The 16,750-nt window shown below is 55.2% G+C and overlaps 3 protein-coding genes across 3 annotated transcripts; all 3 read right to left on the minus strand.

Moving 5' to 3' along the window:
* Window positions 1–3,320: 3,320 nt before the first annotated feature.
* On the minus strand, window positions 3,321–5,490 carry MAM_04785 (Acyl-CoA N-acyltransferase; the record flags this gene model as incomplete). Its single annotated transcript, XM_040823583.1, has 2 exons — window positions 3,321–4,199; window positions 4,279–5,490. 2 exons carry the CDS (start codon window positions 5,488–5,490, stop codon window positions 3,321–3,323), a joined length of 2,091 nt encoding a protein of 696 aa, XP_040678254.1.
* A 1,560-nt stretch (window positions 5,491–7,050) lies between these two features.
* MAM_04786 (PCI/PINT associated module) lies at window positions 7,051–9,030 on the minus strand (the record flags this gene model as incomplete). The annotated part of the gene is made up of 3 exons (XM_040823584.1): window positions 7,051–7,194; window positions 7,265–8,565; window positions 8,754–9,030. 3 exons carry the CDS (start codon window positions 9,028–9,030, stop codon window positions 7,051–7,053), a joined length of 1,722 nt encoding a protein of 573 aa, XP_040678255.1.
* A 1,163-nt stretch (window positions 9,031–10,193) lies between these two features.
* On the minus strand, window positions 10,194–12,432 carry MAM_04787 (Histone-fold protein; the record flags this gene model as incomplete). Its single annotated transcript, XM_040823585.1, has 2 exons — window positions 10,194–10,451; window positions 10,561–12,432. The coding sequence occupies 2 exons, from the start codon at window positions 12,430–12,432 to the stop codon at window positions 10,194–10,196; spliced, it is 2,130 nt and encodes a 709-aa protein (XP_040678256.1).
* Between the last annotated feature and the right edge of the window lie 4,318 nt (window positions 12,433–16,750).

Raw genomic sequence — 16,750 nt, forward strand, 5'->3', positions numbered from 1 at the left:
AGGTAGATGGACTTGGGGCGGTGGGAAGAAAAGGTGAGTAGGAACAAGTGGGAGCAAAGCTGAGGGAAGAGGAAAAAGAAGAGATGGAAAGGTAGGAGCTGGGAAAGCGAAGAGAAAAGGGTTCCACCAGGGGTAATGGGCCCAAAGGGGGTTCGAGAGTCAGCCGGGGCAACAAGGAGCATGAGTTCGGCGATACTGGAATATGAGGCAGCGAGCTTCTCACAGCAAGCAGCGACGGTCAATGGGTGCGAATCTTGATGGAGAATGGAGGCTTTCACACGGCGGTTGGTAGCCTCTCGGGGGAAGCCGGGTGGGTACGCCAGAAGAAATGATGACGGGGGGTTACCAAGTACGGGTGAGCAAGCGAAACGAGCGAAACCAAGATCATGGCCTGAGGTGTTTATTTCTGTTTACGCACTTGGAAGGGGGGGGGAGGGCATGAATCATGCGCACTTGGTTTATGCTTGGGGGCAGGAAAAGACTTTTGCCGGGAACGCCAAACTCCAAACACTACAAACGGATGCCGATACGTTTGCTGGCGCCAGCGCAACATGTCGGGCCGGAAAATGATTTTTTTTATTTTGCACAAACGACACACGACTATACGAATTTTTGTCGATTCGACACAGTCTTGCGCAAACGCGTGGCCTCGGAAAGGGGGAGTGGATAACTTTTCGTGGTGGATATCGAAGCGGTAGTTGTCTGAGGCATGAAGGAAAAGCCAGCGCGCGATATCAAACTGATAAGCTTTGATCACAAGTCCGGGATTCGGATGAGAAGGGGCAATGAGGCTTCAAATAGGGTCCACAACCGTGCAAGCTGCGACAGGGTTCAAGACCCACTTGGCAGCTACGGCCTACCGTTGACGGATTGCCATGGGTGCAACGGCACTAGCAGCAACAGCAAGCCTCGAAACTCACAACAAGACTCCCAGCGACTTGCTCCTGACACGTGGGTGGATCGTGAGTGTCCACATGTGTGGGTTCGAAGCATGGGTAGAAAATGAGCTCGGCTATGTGAAAATCAGGTCGGCGGCGGATATTGGATGTCGACGCTCGACGACAAGGGCCCGCCACGGATGGTGTTTATGCCTGTGAAGCAGCGCAAGGCCGCGCGGATGGGAGGATGAGGAAGATGAGCAGTGGAATCAACACGCTTCCACGGCGGGTGAGACACCAGGTGCACATGATTCATGGGGCGGGAAGAAAAGGTATAAAGAGTGCCATACTTCCGGTGGCAGTAACCGGACATACGACACCGAGAAGCGACATGGACCAAGCAAGCCAAACCTGGATTTGTCGGACCGGCTCAGCCAGATACAAGCAATCATATCACTGGGCGAGCCGAGCCAGGCTGCGAACGTTGGCATGCCGCGAAAAAAAAAAGCATCCGAGAGGCGGCCCGCTCAAGCAAGCATCGTCGATCGACTGAGGAAGTCGTCCGCTACTAATGGACCCCCAATCGCAATGTGACATTGTCAACGCGTTCGACTTGGTTGTTGTTGCTCAAGAGCGACAGGCAGCAGAATCTCCGCCTCACGCACGCATCTTCACCTCGTGAAGCCGGTGATGGCATATTCCCACGGACGGCGAACACCCGGACGATGAGGGCGACCTTGCAGAGCATGTTTATGGCGATCGACGCACTGCAACATTCAAGAGCCGTCGTTGTGCTTGCTCGGTACTTGGTACTGCGCCCGTACGGATTACCAAGGGAAACTCGGAGGAGCAGAACAGGCTTCTTCTTCCTGGTCGACGCCGCGGCCCGGCTCAATGGCGCAGTCGATCTCAGCTGAGGTGAGGTGGTGGAATATGTTACTGGTTGGCTGTGGGACCGTGAAATAAATGCGCCGCTCAAGCCGCGGTGCTTACTTCTGCCGCACTCCTGGCGCGTCAAAGAAGAAAAGGGAACGCAAAGGTTTTTTCCGTTCCCAGATTGGCGGGAGCACTCCGTACCGGTACCACGACGACTGGTTCATTGGCGGTGCGCGCCAGGCATTCATTCGGGAGGGGAGCTACAGGGGCCCTGGCAAAAGGACGAGCGATGCTAGAAGCCCTGGCTGCAGCCGGCCAGAGCCGCAAGCCGAAGCTCAGTGCTGCAAAATGACGCAGGTGATCGACCATGACTCTCGTCACGGTCATGTCTGGTCATGGTTGTCGCGAGGCATGCATTGCACGAAAGAAGGCCTCGATGTGGGCACGGACAGGACACTGGCACCACAAGGGAAGGAGACGAAGAGTCCACGACGGCGAGTTGGTCTGTCCCACGAACTGATGCTCGGTCGGCACGGAGCACTCCGCCCCCTGTGTGTCTTTGTATGTGATCCATGCACTTCTGTTTGCAGAGCACGGCGTACCCAAGGCAGGCCCAGGTCAACTCGTCTCAGTGTCCCCTGTTTTGCGACACTGCATGATTTGTTATTGACTTGACGCAGTCGTGTCCTTGTGCAGTCCATTTCCGCACCAGCTCACGGTTTCACCAGACTGTTCAAGCTTCAATGTTCCTGTCTGCACCAGAAATGAATGGTAGTTACATTCGTTGACCGATGACGGATCAGCGTTCAAGCCGAGTCGAAGCGTCAGTCTTTGGCCGCGCTTCCAGGCTGACCGACGAGAATTTCCCGGGCGCGTCAATTGTCCAGGGTTTTCCCATCCTCTGTCTGGCCCTCTTTTTTTTTTTTTTCCCTCACTTTTTTCCACTCGCTCCCGTTTTCTGAAATCCACCCATGGTCCAGCATCTAACCCGATACGTCAAGCCGCAACGGGTCCCATGTGCGAATTGGATAAACCAACGTGACCTCGGTCGCTAGGCACGAAAAGGCGTCCTGAATAGCGACTGGCAGTGTGCCGTTGCAATTGTGCCAAGGTATTGAGGCTTGCGGGGATGGAATTCAGAGGCACGACAGTTGTCATGGCGGACGAAGAGGGTGTGCTCGAGAGTTTCTGCCTCTGCCGTTCCGGCCTGGATAGTAACGTAACGAGCACGATGTAGAATGCTGTGGAATGCAGACGATGCCATGCGGATGGGCCATTCGAACCTGGGCTTGCTCCCATGGTCACCTTTGCCTTTGTCCGGCCCAGCATCGACCGCTCCCATCGAAATGGAAACACACAAAATAGCGACCTTGACATTGCATATGCATCAGCTAGTCATTCATTTGGCACTGTGCGCTTCCGTGCCAAAACATCTGCTTCTAGGGTATCACTGAATAAAAAAGAAAAAAAAGTACAAAGAAAATAAAGAGCCCCAAAACACCTTGCCCAACGCTACAATACATCACGCCACGCCCCGGCGCTTTGATCCCCAGACCAAACCGAACCCTATGCCGCCTCAAGTCCCGTCCTCTCGCCGTCATTCCCGCTGCCATCCACCTTGACGGCATACCCCTGTGCGAATCCGTCCGGATCGCACGTCCGCTCCAGGCTGATACGATGGGTTGCCACATACCGCCTCACGGCCTCCTTGTCTACCCGCACTCGAGGCACGATCTTGGGCGGAACAGACCTTTTCTCCTCCGCCGGCCTCGGGACCGCATCCTGCTGCTTCTGGGCGCCGCCATCACCGCCGTCTGACACCTCTCCGGATTCGTCATCCTCGGCGCCCTCCGTCCTCTTCTCGGGCTTGCCGTATCCCATTCCCGCATCCTCAACCACGCCCATGTCCCGTAGAACCCCCAGACAGTCCTCGACAGCTATCCACGTGTCTCGACTGCAGTCATTGACGTCGACAATCAACTCCGGGGTCATCACCACTGGCGCGCCCGCAACCTGAGGCGGCTGCGGCTGCGATGACGCCGTCTTCTCCAGGCCCAGCAACCACCGCGCAATCTCGCCCGACCAAAACCTCTTGTAGCCCTTTTTGCCCAAGTCGGAGATGGGCTTTTCCGGACTGCCGAGTATACCCTCTCGTCTCGATATTTCGTACGATGCACCCATCAACAACGCCCCGAGTCCCTTTCGTTGCCACGGCGGAAAAACCAGGATGCAGGCCAAGTTGTTGTTGTCCCAAGACATTTTTTCCTTTGAAAAGAAACCACACACTTGCGGCGGGCGAGTGTGCACGGGTTCGGTTCCGGAGACCACCGGGCTGGCCGGCGGCGTGTAGACGAGCAGAAAGTAGTTGAAGCCTGCGACGTCGAAGAACACCGACTTGTTGTCCAGGAACAACTTTGCAAACAGGGACAGATTCTGGCAAAAGAGCTATCGAAATCTCATTGTCAGTCTCTCGAAGACGGAAAAAGGGGGGAGAGGCAGGTCCATGTCCCGTAGAAAAACTCACCCCGTGTTTCTCGCCGTCAACTTCCCAAATGCTCCATTCTCCTTCGTCTTGTACTATCTCTTCCGTGTATCGTATGCCGCCGTCACCACGGCGTCGCTTTGGGCCAGGTCCCCTGCCGTCAAAGGCGACTAGAACTTTTCTTCGGCCGCGAGGGTGCATGTAGACCTTTTTGCCTGGCACGACTGCTTTGCGCTCGCAAATCCGCACGTGTCCGCGCCATGCTACCAGCTCTTTGGCGTATTTGAAACAGCTAGGGCAGACGTACAGCCTCTCTAGCATTGCTTGGTTGTCCTTGTCCCTCTTTGAGGCTTTGCCAATCGCGTCGTTGTTGCCGTCCTTGCTTCCGCCGCCGTTTCTGGAATTGCCAGACGTGTCACCCAATACCTCCTTTCCGTAGTAGCTGGGATACCAGGTACGGAAGCAAAGATCCCCCAACACGACCTTATCGATGTTGCGGTCTGCTCGAGGAGGCCCGCGGTCGTTCACAGTCAAGGTGGGAGGCTTGGGCGGGAGGACGGGTGTGACGACGAGAGGCGCTGGTCGTCTGTCGAGGCGAGGTGGGAGCGCGGAAGGACCGTGAGGTCTCAACAAAGATGACTGGACCCGTCCCGGCAGCGTTGGTTGAGGCACATGATATGTTATTTCCGGTGCGACTAAACTTGAAGGGCGGACATGATCTTTGATGGCTACGCCCGACATGCTCCGTCCTGATGGAGGATTGGGTTTAACAGAGGGCAGCGGAGATGGAGCAATGGAGGGCGGAGAGACGGCAGTAACGATGGGAACAGGCACCGGGGTCTTGACGGGCGGAGGAGAAGCAGGCGGGATTGGAGGCGGTCGGACGATGGACTGCGGTCGTTGACGGCCTCTATTCGGTTGCTGACCTGAACCTAGGGGCGTGGGTATTGGGACAGGCGTCTGGGAAGTGGCAGACGAGTTTGACACGGTGGTCGTTGTCGTGGTCGTGATGGTGATGGGGCCTGAGGCTGTTGGCTGGAGCCGTGGCCGTCCATTTGCCGCTCCAGTCGCCGTCGCCGCCGGCGTTGGGCCCGCCACAGCAGGAGGAGCCTGATGAGCCACCTTGGCCGCGGCGGCGGAGGTCGGGGGCAGCGGGGGTAGGACTGGCGTCTGACGTGTTGTGCGACGCATCGACGACTGCTCAGCCGGTGCTGGTTGGGCGGGCTTTTCTAGTCGCCTGCGTTTCTGGGGCATCGCTCGAGGTCGTGATGCGGGGGGAGCGGCGCAGCGTGTCGCACGTCGCGCGTTCCTGCGATTGAAGGGGGCGGCGGCGGGGATGCGACGGTCGAAGCATGCGGTTGCGGTTGCGGTTGCGATTGCGGTTGCGATGGCGATTGCAGTCGCGGCTGCGGCTGCGGCTGCGACAACGCGCAAGAAGCGGACATGGATGCCCCGAGGGCGCCAGGTCCAGCTCCAGCTCCAGCTCCAGGTGTGGAGAAGGTCCGTCGAGCTGGCGGCGCAGCATCAACTCGTGTTGCGCCGGGCCACGATGAGCGTGCGAGTTGGGCGTGCGGACGAGTGAAAGTACATGGAGATGAGAAGATACAGTCAACGAGCCCAGATGGGATGGCACGATTGTTTGTGGACAAAAAGGCTAAAGGGTCGTGGCGGCGAGGGGCAAGGCATTTATAAGAGGAGACAGAGTGACCGAGAGCTCTTGCTAGTTTGGTTCTTCTCAAGCTCCATCCGTAACACGTCTGATGACATAGTATTCGCAGTTCGCTCCTTCCCTTCTGCATCACACCAGCACGCGTTTGTCACGTGTGCCACGTATGTATCTCGGTACCACCACCATCCAAGGTTGTTGGCATTGGCACCAGACGTGTTCTTTGCATCCTCATCGTGCTCGCGACACGAACGTGGGGGTAAAGTGACATGGACAACCAGCAAAACGAATGTCCGTCCATCGCAAACATCGCCCCGGATGGACAGGCTCCTTCGTGGAAGGCAAATGGTATGTAACCAGAACACATAGGGCCATCGCGTGCCATGATATGACGTCCCGCAGTAGATTCCCATCGCAGCACGATTCGCCTCTTCTGCTTCGGCCGAAACACCACGTCCGCTGACGACGATGTGCCCCGAGCTCGGCAACGGCTCGTGAGGTGACGTGGCTTGTACGGCCTCTGAAGGTCAATTCCTACCTAGGCCGTGCGATTTGGAGAGTTGGCCTTGGTGCTGTGATACTTTGATGCCCTTGTCAATCGTCTCTGCCCTGCCTTATTTACTCAGTAAAGATTCATAGCACCCGAAGCCAAATTGCAGCATCCGCCTCGGCGTAACGGTAGATTGACAAGGGAAAATCACTTCAAATTCTGCTCTTCGCTGCACCATCACCACTTCGCAATATCTGATACACAAAGGCAGAGCGTGGCCGGCCTCGTATATTAAAGCCAACGGCTTAGTGTTTCCGAGTCCATCCTACCAAAACCGTCCAGCTCTGTCAGCCTTCCTCACCCGTTCATATCTGGAACACCTCGTACAAAGGTTCAAAGCCCGTTACGCTTCCCCATAAACAACCTCCCCCTTTGCAGCGAGTGATCAATAAAATACGAATCAGGTACCAACCCCCGGACCTATATGTATGCCGGATCCCATCTGTTTCACGGGGCAACGTTGATGCGAAAACGGGTCACAATGCCCACGAAAGGAAGAACCCTCAATCTGTCGCATGTGTACCACAAAAAATGTAATAGTGGATGGGTGTAGCTGTAGTAATGACACGAGGGAGAAGCAAAAAAAGAAGAAGAAAAGTTACATGCCGTCAAAGTCTCCGCCCAGATCGTCCTCGTCTAGATCGCCTTCCTGTATCTCCTTGACCATTTCGCGCTCACGTTCTCGTGCCTCCTGGGCATTCTTAAGCTCCAGGCGGTGTTGATTCATCGGGAAACGCATGGCCTTGGGGCGAACAACTGGTTAGCTTGCTCCTAAGTCGGGAATTCTGCAATCACGTGGGGCCATGGCATACCTTGACGCTCTCGTCATGCAGGGTGAGACAAGCCCGAATTCGGTCATGGAATGCCTCTCCAGGCTCTCGTGTGGCGTAGACATCCCCGACCTCTTTGCTCTTCATAAATCCACGCTCGCGATCTAGAGTAGCTTCAATGACGCCATCTCTGATAGCCTTGGCTACAATATATTCGGCAGATTCCTCGCTGCCGAGGTGGAGGCGGATACAGATATCCCGCAGCGAGATGCGAGAGTAGGATAGCGACATCATACGTATACCCGTCTTGATGACATTCTGTCGAAGACGAAGGATAAGGGAGTAGGTTCCGTCACGCCGGAACGTATCAGCGTGGTCTGCAATCGTAGTCTCAAAGTCCTCCAGGTTGCCGACACGTACAGCTTGCACGAGCAAGAAGTACGGGTGCAGAGCGTCCTCCAGAGCAGGCTGTCGAAAGGTGGCTCTCTCGGGAATATCGCCCATCAGCAACTCGACAACCATCAGAAGCTTGGTGGCCGTCTGTGAAAAGCCAACGGCACAGTTACTGGACGGCGCCTTGCGAGTGGCAGCAGTCAGGTGCTCATGCGCCTCCGTGTATCGCAGCTGGATCGCCCTGATGCGGCCAAGGTAGTACAAGAACCGGGCTACCTGGTTGTTGACGGCATTCTCAGGGAATTGAGTATGAGAAACGAGCAAATCCGCTTGGCTGATATGCGAAGTCAAGAGATAGTTTCGCAAGAGCAGCACAATGACTGACGCCTGAGTGTCAATATCCTTTCGCAGCACGGCGGTCCGCAAAGCCGCGAGCAGGGCGGGGCGGATAGAGACGATTGGCGAGTCGGGGGATGGTGGTAGGGGTGCGATGTGCTCGCAGAAGAGAGAGAAGTAAAAGTAGACTTTTGCAGAGAGGCAGTCGAGGGTGCGACGGTTAAGAGACTGAATGCGGTCCGAGAGGTATTTGGAGAAGTCTGCACCCTGCTGATACTTCTTGGTGTCAAAGAGATGGACCTGGATCAGGATTCCGAGGAAGATGTCAATCTCGGGGATGATTTCTTTGTTCTCCTTCTTGCCATTCTTAGAGGCCTTGGTATCGACAACAGAGTCAACATCCATTTCGGAACTAGACTGGCGACCTAGAGACATGCTCTCCCGGCCCATGGCAACCAGCAGGTTTTTCGCAATGTTGCCGGACGTGACGGTAGCCGGGAAGGTGTCGACAATGGCTTGGCCGATAATGTCGGCGGTCAGGTGCTTGCGAATCAGAGAGATGGATCGAAGGGCTCTTAGAGAAAACCTAGCATCGAACAATGCAACAGCGCGATCTAATAATGCAAAGTTGCTTTTGATATCTGTGGCGCAACGGAGAGAAACCTTTGTCAGCAACTCCTCTCATCCACGACATCATTCGTGTACCAGGCCTTGGCCAGCCATGACAGCGAAGTCGCCCCCTTTGCCCAGTGCGAGGCGGAAAGACAGTGATGTTTTCTTGGCAACGTGTGTTCAGACTTACCTGCTACTGTTTGGACAGCAGGATCAACCTTGACCTCGCCGTTGTCGGCTGCATCCTCGCCACCCATCGACACGTCACCGTCAGCATCGTGCGGCTGCTTGGATGCTTGTTTTGAACCCTTTGAAGGGGGCACTACAACAGTCATCTCCTCGTCGCCGTCTTTGGCACTCTTTTTTCCTTTGGTCTTACCAGCGTCTTTCATGTCAATGTCGGCGTTGCTCCTGATGCCGTTTTCAATCGGCTCGTTGCCGTTGCTCTTGGGCGTCTTGCCGGGCATTGCGGCCGGTGCTTGAGTGGTGTACCTCGAGCCCGACAAAGAGCAGACTAGCTGTGATGGAGGAGAGCACCGATGAGACGCGATGATTGAAAGCAGCAAGGGTTGCTGCAGGTCTACCGGGCGCTCGTGGGTGCACGGCTGCGACGTCTGGGTTTCCTCGCTGCCTGTGACGGCGCGCACGAAAAGTCTGGACGGACGGACGGACGGACGGACGGACGAGGAGAGAAACGAGCGTCACGCAGACACCACTGCTGCAAGCTGTACGGTTGTTGGAGGTGATTGCACAGCAATTCGATGGGTTTGGCGATATAGGGAGGCGTGATGTCTGGTGTCCGGCCTTTGATGCGAGGTGGTGGTTTGGGCCTCGAGGTGCAAGAAGGTTCGAGCTTGAGATTGGAGACTGAGACTTCGCAGTGCAGGCGGCAGGAGCCAGGCGAGATTGGGGCAAGAACGGTCGGGTCGACGGTACTTGGGGCCAGGCCAGAGTTCCCACGCGACACCAGGTACAGGTTCTGACTGTCCGGTACCGTCCGGCGCCTGCTTGCCCATCCGCACACACACACCACAGTGACCACACCACACGCAACCGAGCGGGTGCCCTGTGGAGCCGCCAGGCGGCACTGAAGTGACGTTTTCGACCTCGTGCCTAGTCCTGCTTCTGCTTACCTAAGAAGACCACTCAGCACAGTGTCGGGTATCAATTCTGCACTGCCCATCTCGGCCTTGTCTCGACTCTCGAGCTCCTATACTTGCACGCCACAGACCACTACAGAGTAACTACGCAGCAGGGTGTCGCATGTTCATGGTGTCGACTTTTTCCCATAGGGCCGTCTACCACTCACTCCTCCATCTATGTCGAGATACAGCAAGCTGATTTCGGCTGCTGGGGAATGACGTGATGCTCACTATAGTCCGTGGTGAATTGATCCATGTTACCTCCAGAACAGTATCCTCCTCGGCTTGCGGCGCTGACATCGCAGCTGTTGAAAAAGGTTGGACGGTATATTGTGCAACTGAAAACATAATAAGAACTCCGTACCCCGAACCCTCGTGAACAAATGTGCCTTTCAAACGCCGATTCCTACTGCCCTTCCTTTATCCATATAAACGGCTGATATAGTGGGAGAAAATGTCTCTCCTTCCCATTGCCCCATCGATATCCTTCACGCGTCACCCTTTCCGGGCATCACCTTGGCGGCTTGTACCGCACTCATCTTTGCAATCCAGCCAGGTGAAGGCTGCACCTTCCGAACCGTGCGAAGTTCATCAGATGAGTATCCGGGAATTCGGATGTTATACGCCCGCTCTAGAACTAACTGGATGTCGCGAATCTCAAGCACTTTGGATCCCCGCTCCTTAGCATTACGACACGCAGAGTGTAGCACCGTGTCTACGAAAGAGTCGGCCATGGTCAGGATGCTCTATACGCGCACGAAAGAGAAGAAAAAGTTAGCCCCTGATCCCCCTTTACTGTAAACACCTGTGGCTCAAAATGGGGAAACAAGTGCGAGGTGTTTGTCTGTCCCTTACCTCTTCGACTTCTGGCGTCAGAAGATTACCGTCTTGAGAGTCACCAGAGCCCCCGCAAACTTGTCGAACAAGCTCGTCCAGCTTCTTCTTGCTCAAAACGTGATCTCCTTCAGCATCATGACTGTATGCTGGGATTCTCGCTAACGGGGGTTGGTTCATTACACCTCCTAGAGTCCCGCTTCCCTGTGACATGGTTGGACGCCCAGCCGACACGCCTCCGCCAACCGTAACGCCTTGCGGAAGAGCAGTTGCCTTCTCCGGTAGTTGTTTGGGAATCGGCATCTTGGCTTGAGTTCCTGTCTGGGTCTGCGTAGGGTGGGCGTGAGGATGGCCTTGTTGTTGTTGCTGTGGTTGTGGTTGCGGTTGCGGCTGCGGCGGTGGTTGTTGCACAGCGCCAGGCACCACAGCACCTTGATTCACTACTCCACCGGCACCCGCACCAGAGGTAGCGACTTGACCCTGACCTGGAGTGCTGCTTGGTGTACTTGCTGCTCTTTGGTTTGCAAGATTCATGGCGGCAGAATGACTCAGGGCACGAGTTGGACCTCCAGCGGTAGCATGTGTGGCAGACTGAGGGGTCTGTACTCTTGCGGTTGCTTGGCCCTGTGCAGCAGCCTGCACCTGGGCAGTGTTGACAGGAGGGGGATGCGGTTGCTCGGTTTTGATCTGGGCTTGTCCTTGAGGTTGCTGTGCTGGTTGAGGTACAGGGCGCGGTTGGCTCTGGGCCGCCGGTGCCGGTGCCGGTGCCGCTGCTGGGGTGGAAGCTCCGTTTGCTGGAGACGGACGATTCGGAGCCGCCAGGCTTTTCTGGGTCTTTGCAGCTTCGACAGCTGCGTTGACGGACGCCGTGACATTGTGTGTAGCAGCTTGGGCAGTGTTTTGTGCCGCACTAGGAGCCGCCTGAGCGTTGGTTTGCTGACTTCCCGATGATGCTGCGGCGGTGCTATTTTGGCTCGCCTGTGCGCCCGCTTGTTGCTGACTTGCTAGGAGTGTCTCCTGATGTTTTCGGACAGTCTCCATCCACTTTTGAGCGTCCTGGTAGTTTTTCAGCTGTGTGTCTTTTCTGGCTTGATATTGCCGCATCTCGTCGTTTGAAAGCGGTCTCTTGGCATCCTCTCTTTCTTTGATCATTTTGTCCACACTAGCAGCCTTGGCCTTGCTAGAGTCCATAGTCGACATCGCTCGTGCATACTTCTCTTTGATATCCTCGATCCACTTGGCACCTTCGGCCGGAGGTTTATTTGCGAAAGGAGGAGGCGCACACCAGGGAAGTTTATTAACATGTTGCAAAATCTGCTCAGGAATTTTGATTCGTGCCAATGCCGTTGATGCCGCTGCCGCGCCCGCCTCACCAGCCTGAGAATTCTGGCTTTGAGCTGGGGCCGTACTGGCGGGAGCAGTCTGTCCCTGGGAATCCTGGCTGGTAGCAGGAGTCTGTTGGGTTTTTTTTTGAGCAGTCGTCGGCGTTCCGGTAGCTTGCCCGATAGTATTTGACTGTCCGGATTGTGGTCGCGCAAGCTGTCCTCCTTGTTGTCCCTGTTGCTGCTGCTGCTGTTGCTGCTGTTGCTGCTGTTGCTGCTGTTGCCGGGCTTGGGTCCTTCGCACCTGAATCTTATTCACTAGCATTTTGGAGAACTCAATAATCTTTTGTCTCGCCGCGATCTGTTCCGGACTGTTTGCAGGGGAATTGTTGGCCTTGTTCCACAGCCCTGTAAGACCCATTTCGTATTTGCTCTTCTCCTCCTCGCTCAACAATGGCAGACTCCTGATTTGGCCCGGCTGGTACATTGGCGGTCGCGGCTGCTGGGTAGCAGCGCCTGGCTGTCCTTGCGCCGGGGCCTGCTGGGGAGCCTGTCCTTGCTCGGGACTCATTTTGTCGTCGTCACGGTCGATTGGAGTGTCGAGACGCTCGGAATGTCGGGTACCGGAATCAACTCCCCGACGACTGGGTTGTTGGCGCAGTCGGTTCCGGTTTTCGACTCCTTGAAGACAGTAACAATCTGTGATTTGGAAGTTGATGATGAGCCACCGTGATGAAGATGCCGTCGCGATATTGCACACTTCACAAGTCGTTGACAACAAGATGGTTCAGAGGTAACATCAGACAATGAATGTCTTCCAGTCAGTGGGTCCGGGCTTCCGGGGCCGTCATGATAAAGCTGCGTCGGAACATCTGTCGGCCCTTTCCTATCAAACCCCAACATGTGGCGTGACGTTCATGTATGCTTCGAAGAGTGGAAGGCTACCCTATATATTCTCTCGGAAAACTGCTGTCGCTTGCTGTTTGGTCATGCTGCCAGAATCCGTACTCGGTAAATGGCGCACAATGGTCGGATGGTACTGAGAAGACCCGTGAAGGCCTGCGACTCACTTAGACTTTATATGATATGGAAGTATGATTGTGTCAACTGAGACTGAAATCGTGCTATATCCGTTTTTTCTATCTCGTTCTTCGATGTAGAGTTACCCTGTGGTACTAGATGAAATCAATTGCCGCTGCAGAGGCGACAACAGATCCAAGAGGGCCGGACCCAGCCATGGGTATCACGCGATATGATTCAGGTAACTTACGTACCGGGTATTCGTAAATCATTTGCCTGACAACGGGCAAAAATACATACCTAGGAAGTAGGTAGTTACTTGAGAGCCTACTTGAAGGTACGGAGTACCTAAGTAGGTAGGTAAGTACTTAGTACTTGATAGCTCGGCAACAAATGCAGTAAGCGCATGGCGCAAATCAGTTTCACCCACGTGTCGTGCGTCTAGAATATTCCATTTGTCAGTCACGGATGCACCACAAGTCGTGGTCATATCATGGAAATGTAAAATTGCCACACGCACACGCACACGCACCACACTCATCGCGTCGATGCAACGGTGCGATGGCCCGTCACCCCTGCCGTCTCGCCTATCTCATCCCGTCGAGTGCTGTTGGAACCAAACGACCGTTTTCATAATACGTAGCCCTTGGTAATAGTCCTTCATCGCACGAGACACGGAAACCGTGACAGGCGTCATGTTGACGAACAAAGCGAACAGGGTCTCCATAAAACATGGCTGTCATCCCAGTTGCAAAGACAAAAAGGCAGCATGATTGAGGAGGCTTATGAGTCACAGCATTCGCCATGCGGCCCGTGAAAGGTCAACGTGGCCAAGCTTGCGCGGGGATTCGACGCTGAGCTGCAGACTGCAGTCACGGATGTCACTGCGCGCTCTGGTATTGTTATTGCTTTCACCGGCGTGAGAAGCGCAGGCCGCACAGAGACCAAAGGCAAATCGTACAAGACTTCCTCAGTCAGGACAGGACAGGACAGAGCCGAGCAGAGCACAGGCCCGTCAACGAGGATGGATGACGTCGACCCCATGGAGATATAGATATACGTACGGCCATGTATGTGTCTTTGACTCTTCCCCTGCTCAAGGTATCCAGAGCCAACGCCGTGGCCAAATGCCGACGTAGCAAAGGCGAGCTGTCGTGTCCTGTCCGAGCGGGAGGCTCCGGGATTCAGATGCAGATGCGCGCTTGTTAGGCAGGATGCAAATGACGATTGCCAGAGAAAAGTTTTCTGCTTCCGTCGTCATCGTGGGCGGCTCGCTGTTAGTCATTGACTTGTTGCGCATTGCTGCCCAACCACGGTCCATTTATGGTCCATGCAGGAGGGTGCAATCAGGGAAACACCACGACGTCCCGTTGGCTACGTGATCAACTGAGGGCCTGTGGCCTTGCGACATGGCGCTGATTCCTACAAGTGGATCGGCAATGTGTCGTCCTGGACTCCTGGCCGGACCCTGGCTGCTTCCTGGGAGCGACGCCAGCGACGGGACGGTTCATGGATGAAATAAGAGAGAGTACGGAGCACCTGGTAGTGAATAAGTCAACCACTCGGTACACATACAGAGTACGTACTGGTAGTTACAATACATTTATGTCTCTATATAATGTTGGCGTGGGCGCGGTTCCCGATGACGGACGGAGAAACGAACACCATGTTGGTTGGGGAGTCGATATTTAGTAGTCGACGTCGGCTGTGTGCCGCCGCCGCCAAATCCCATCAGCTCGCCCGTGCTCAGATTGACGTTGACGGCCTTGTTCGCGATCCACACGCACACGCCTCTTGTTGTTGTTCCAATCCATGTCGTCAGTCCCAAGGGCCAGGGCCGCGCTGGCTCCAGCCGAGTCTGATTCGAGCTTGAGCCAGACCTCAACTACATATCAAGACTTTGGGTATCTGACGAGCCTCGTAGGACTTGCTTGGGCTGCAGTTGCATAACTGGGACTGGGCCTGAGACTGTTGCCTCGGTCTTTTTGAAACGGCTTTCGTTTAATAAGGTGCAGTATGGTGTACGCTACCTAGTCTGTGTGCTTGGTCTGCATCTGCCGTGGTGTTGAGCAGGAGGACAGTGTGCCCGGCTGGCTTGGCTGACCATTTGCGCAGGCATCTGTCTTGTTGGGCTGCATGTGCATAGACGGCGGCGGACACGCGCGCACCGGGGAGGCGCAGTCCGTTCTCATGATACTCGCTCGGCACACGAACGGAGTTTGACAAAATAAACAGAAAAACAACAACAACAAAGAAAAAAAAGCAAGAGAGCCTCATAACACCAGCAGAAGCAGCAGCAACAACAAAAACAACAAACAGCACCTTACCTGCAGGGGGCCCCGTTATCTGGTGGCTTCCCAACACCACGAGCTGCCAGCTTTGAGCGTCCGAGTGTGCATGAGGTCCAGTTATTATGGAGTACCAGCAAAAGCACAGACGAGCAGCGGGTCGCAGATGACTCTTACGGCTTTAGCATTGCCCTCTGGTCCTCCAATACTGCCTGCCTTGGCAGTATTTATTATAGGCCCGATCATCGCCAACAGGCCGGTCAAGGAGGAAGTCGAACCAGACGGGTTCCACGCCGTCATCACCTGTCTGTTGCTGGGACCCAGGCTCCGAGACACTCATTCAGTCGCCTCTCCGTCGTCTCTGAGACGGTCGACCTCTTCCGTACCGGGTAATGCGTGAAGCTGAAGCGCACACCTTGGTTGGTCCTTGAGCACTCGGAACATCCATGCTATAACTCTATAACATCGTTGCTCCCTCCCGTCCCAGTTCCCGACGCTCTCCTCACTCGCATCTGTCCCGTCAACTGGTCTGGTTCGTCCATGAATAGACCTGCCAATCGCAGCGTTTTGTCAAATTGTCACCCTCTTCCAGGCTGCCCGCCGACCATACTCTAATCCCTCTTCCCCGTTTCATTGACGCCTCGTCACAGCTTCGACCTGGACTGCTATCCGCCGCTTCTCAAAAACTGTCAGCCACGAGGTGTCGACGCGGATTGACTTGCGCCTCGAGGACGCACTGCCTGCCCCAAACTGCTGCGTCAGCATCTGAATATGATATCCAACATCACCAGGATTTCTTCCTCTCCGTGTTGGAGGTTTCTCCTTTGGGTGCTGACACCTTGACTCGACTCGTTCCTAGTGCCCCGACAGCATTAGAGCACAGTTACTTGTTTGACCCCTTGTCTGGTTCATTCAGTCCTTCTTGACCGCTGCCGCCGCACTGGTAGCTGCACCGCACCTGGCGGTGCCAGCTCGAGAAACATTGATTCCTTACTGCATGAACACTCACTCACCCTTTGGCTCTGAACAGCGTAGCCACCGGCCACAACTGTCTGACTGACGGACGGACGGACGGCCAGCCAAGACTTTTGATTTGAATATTCACAACCGCATCGCCGGGCCGAGAGTTGCATTGGGCAATTGTTAATCCTCTTGGCTTCACTTTCACTACAACCCGTTCGTCCCCGCTCGCCAACATCAGAAAGTGCCAGCCCGGCAGGAGCAACCCGCGCACACCACCAGCGGCCGGAGCAGCCCAGGGCAAGAGCAGCCGCAAGCGACCTTTTGCTGACATCCGGACCCTCTTGTCTCCTGCCTGCCTCCTGCCTCTCCATCTCCTTCCCTTTTTACTCCATACTATCAATCACACTCCCGCTCGTACCCCACAGACCTGCGTTCGACCATCCTCTGATAGGATCGGACCGCAGCGCGGACTGGTTTCGGCACCAGCCCAAATACGTTGTTTCCCCAGATCGGTGGCGGTTTGGAAAAAAAAAAGAAACAAAAAGAAAGGCCATCCACCAGCATCGGACATTGCCGTTTTTACTTGCTATACGTTTTATCTACCAAACAGCCTAGGCA

Source organism: Metarhizium album, assembly GCF_000804445.1.
Source record: "Metarhizium album ARSEF 1941 chromosome Unknown scaffold_11, whole genome shotgun sequence".
Classification (NCBI taxonomy): domain Eukaryota; kingdom Fungi; phylum Ascomycota; class Sordariomycetes; order Hypocreales; family Clavicipitaceae; genus Metarhizium; species Metarhizium album.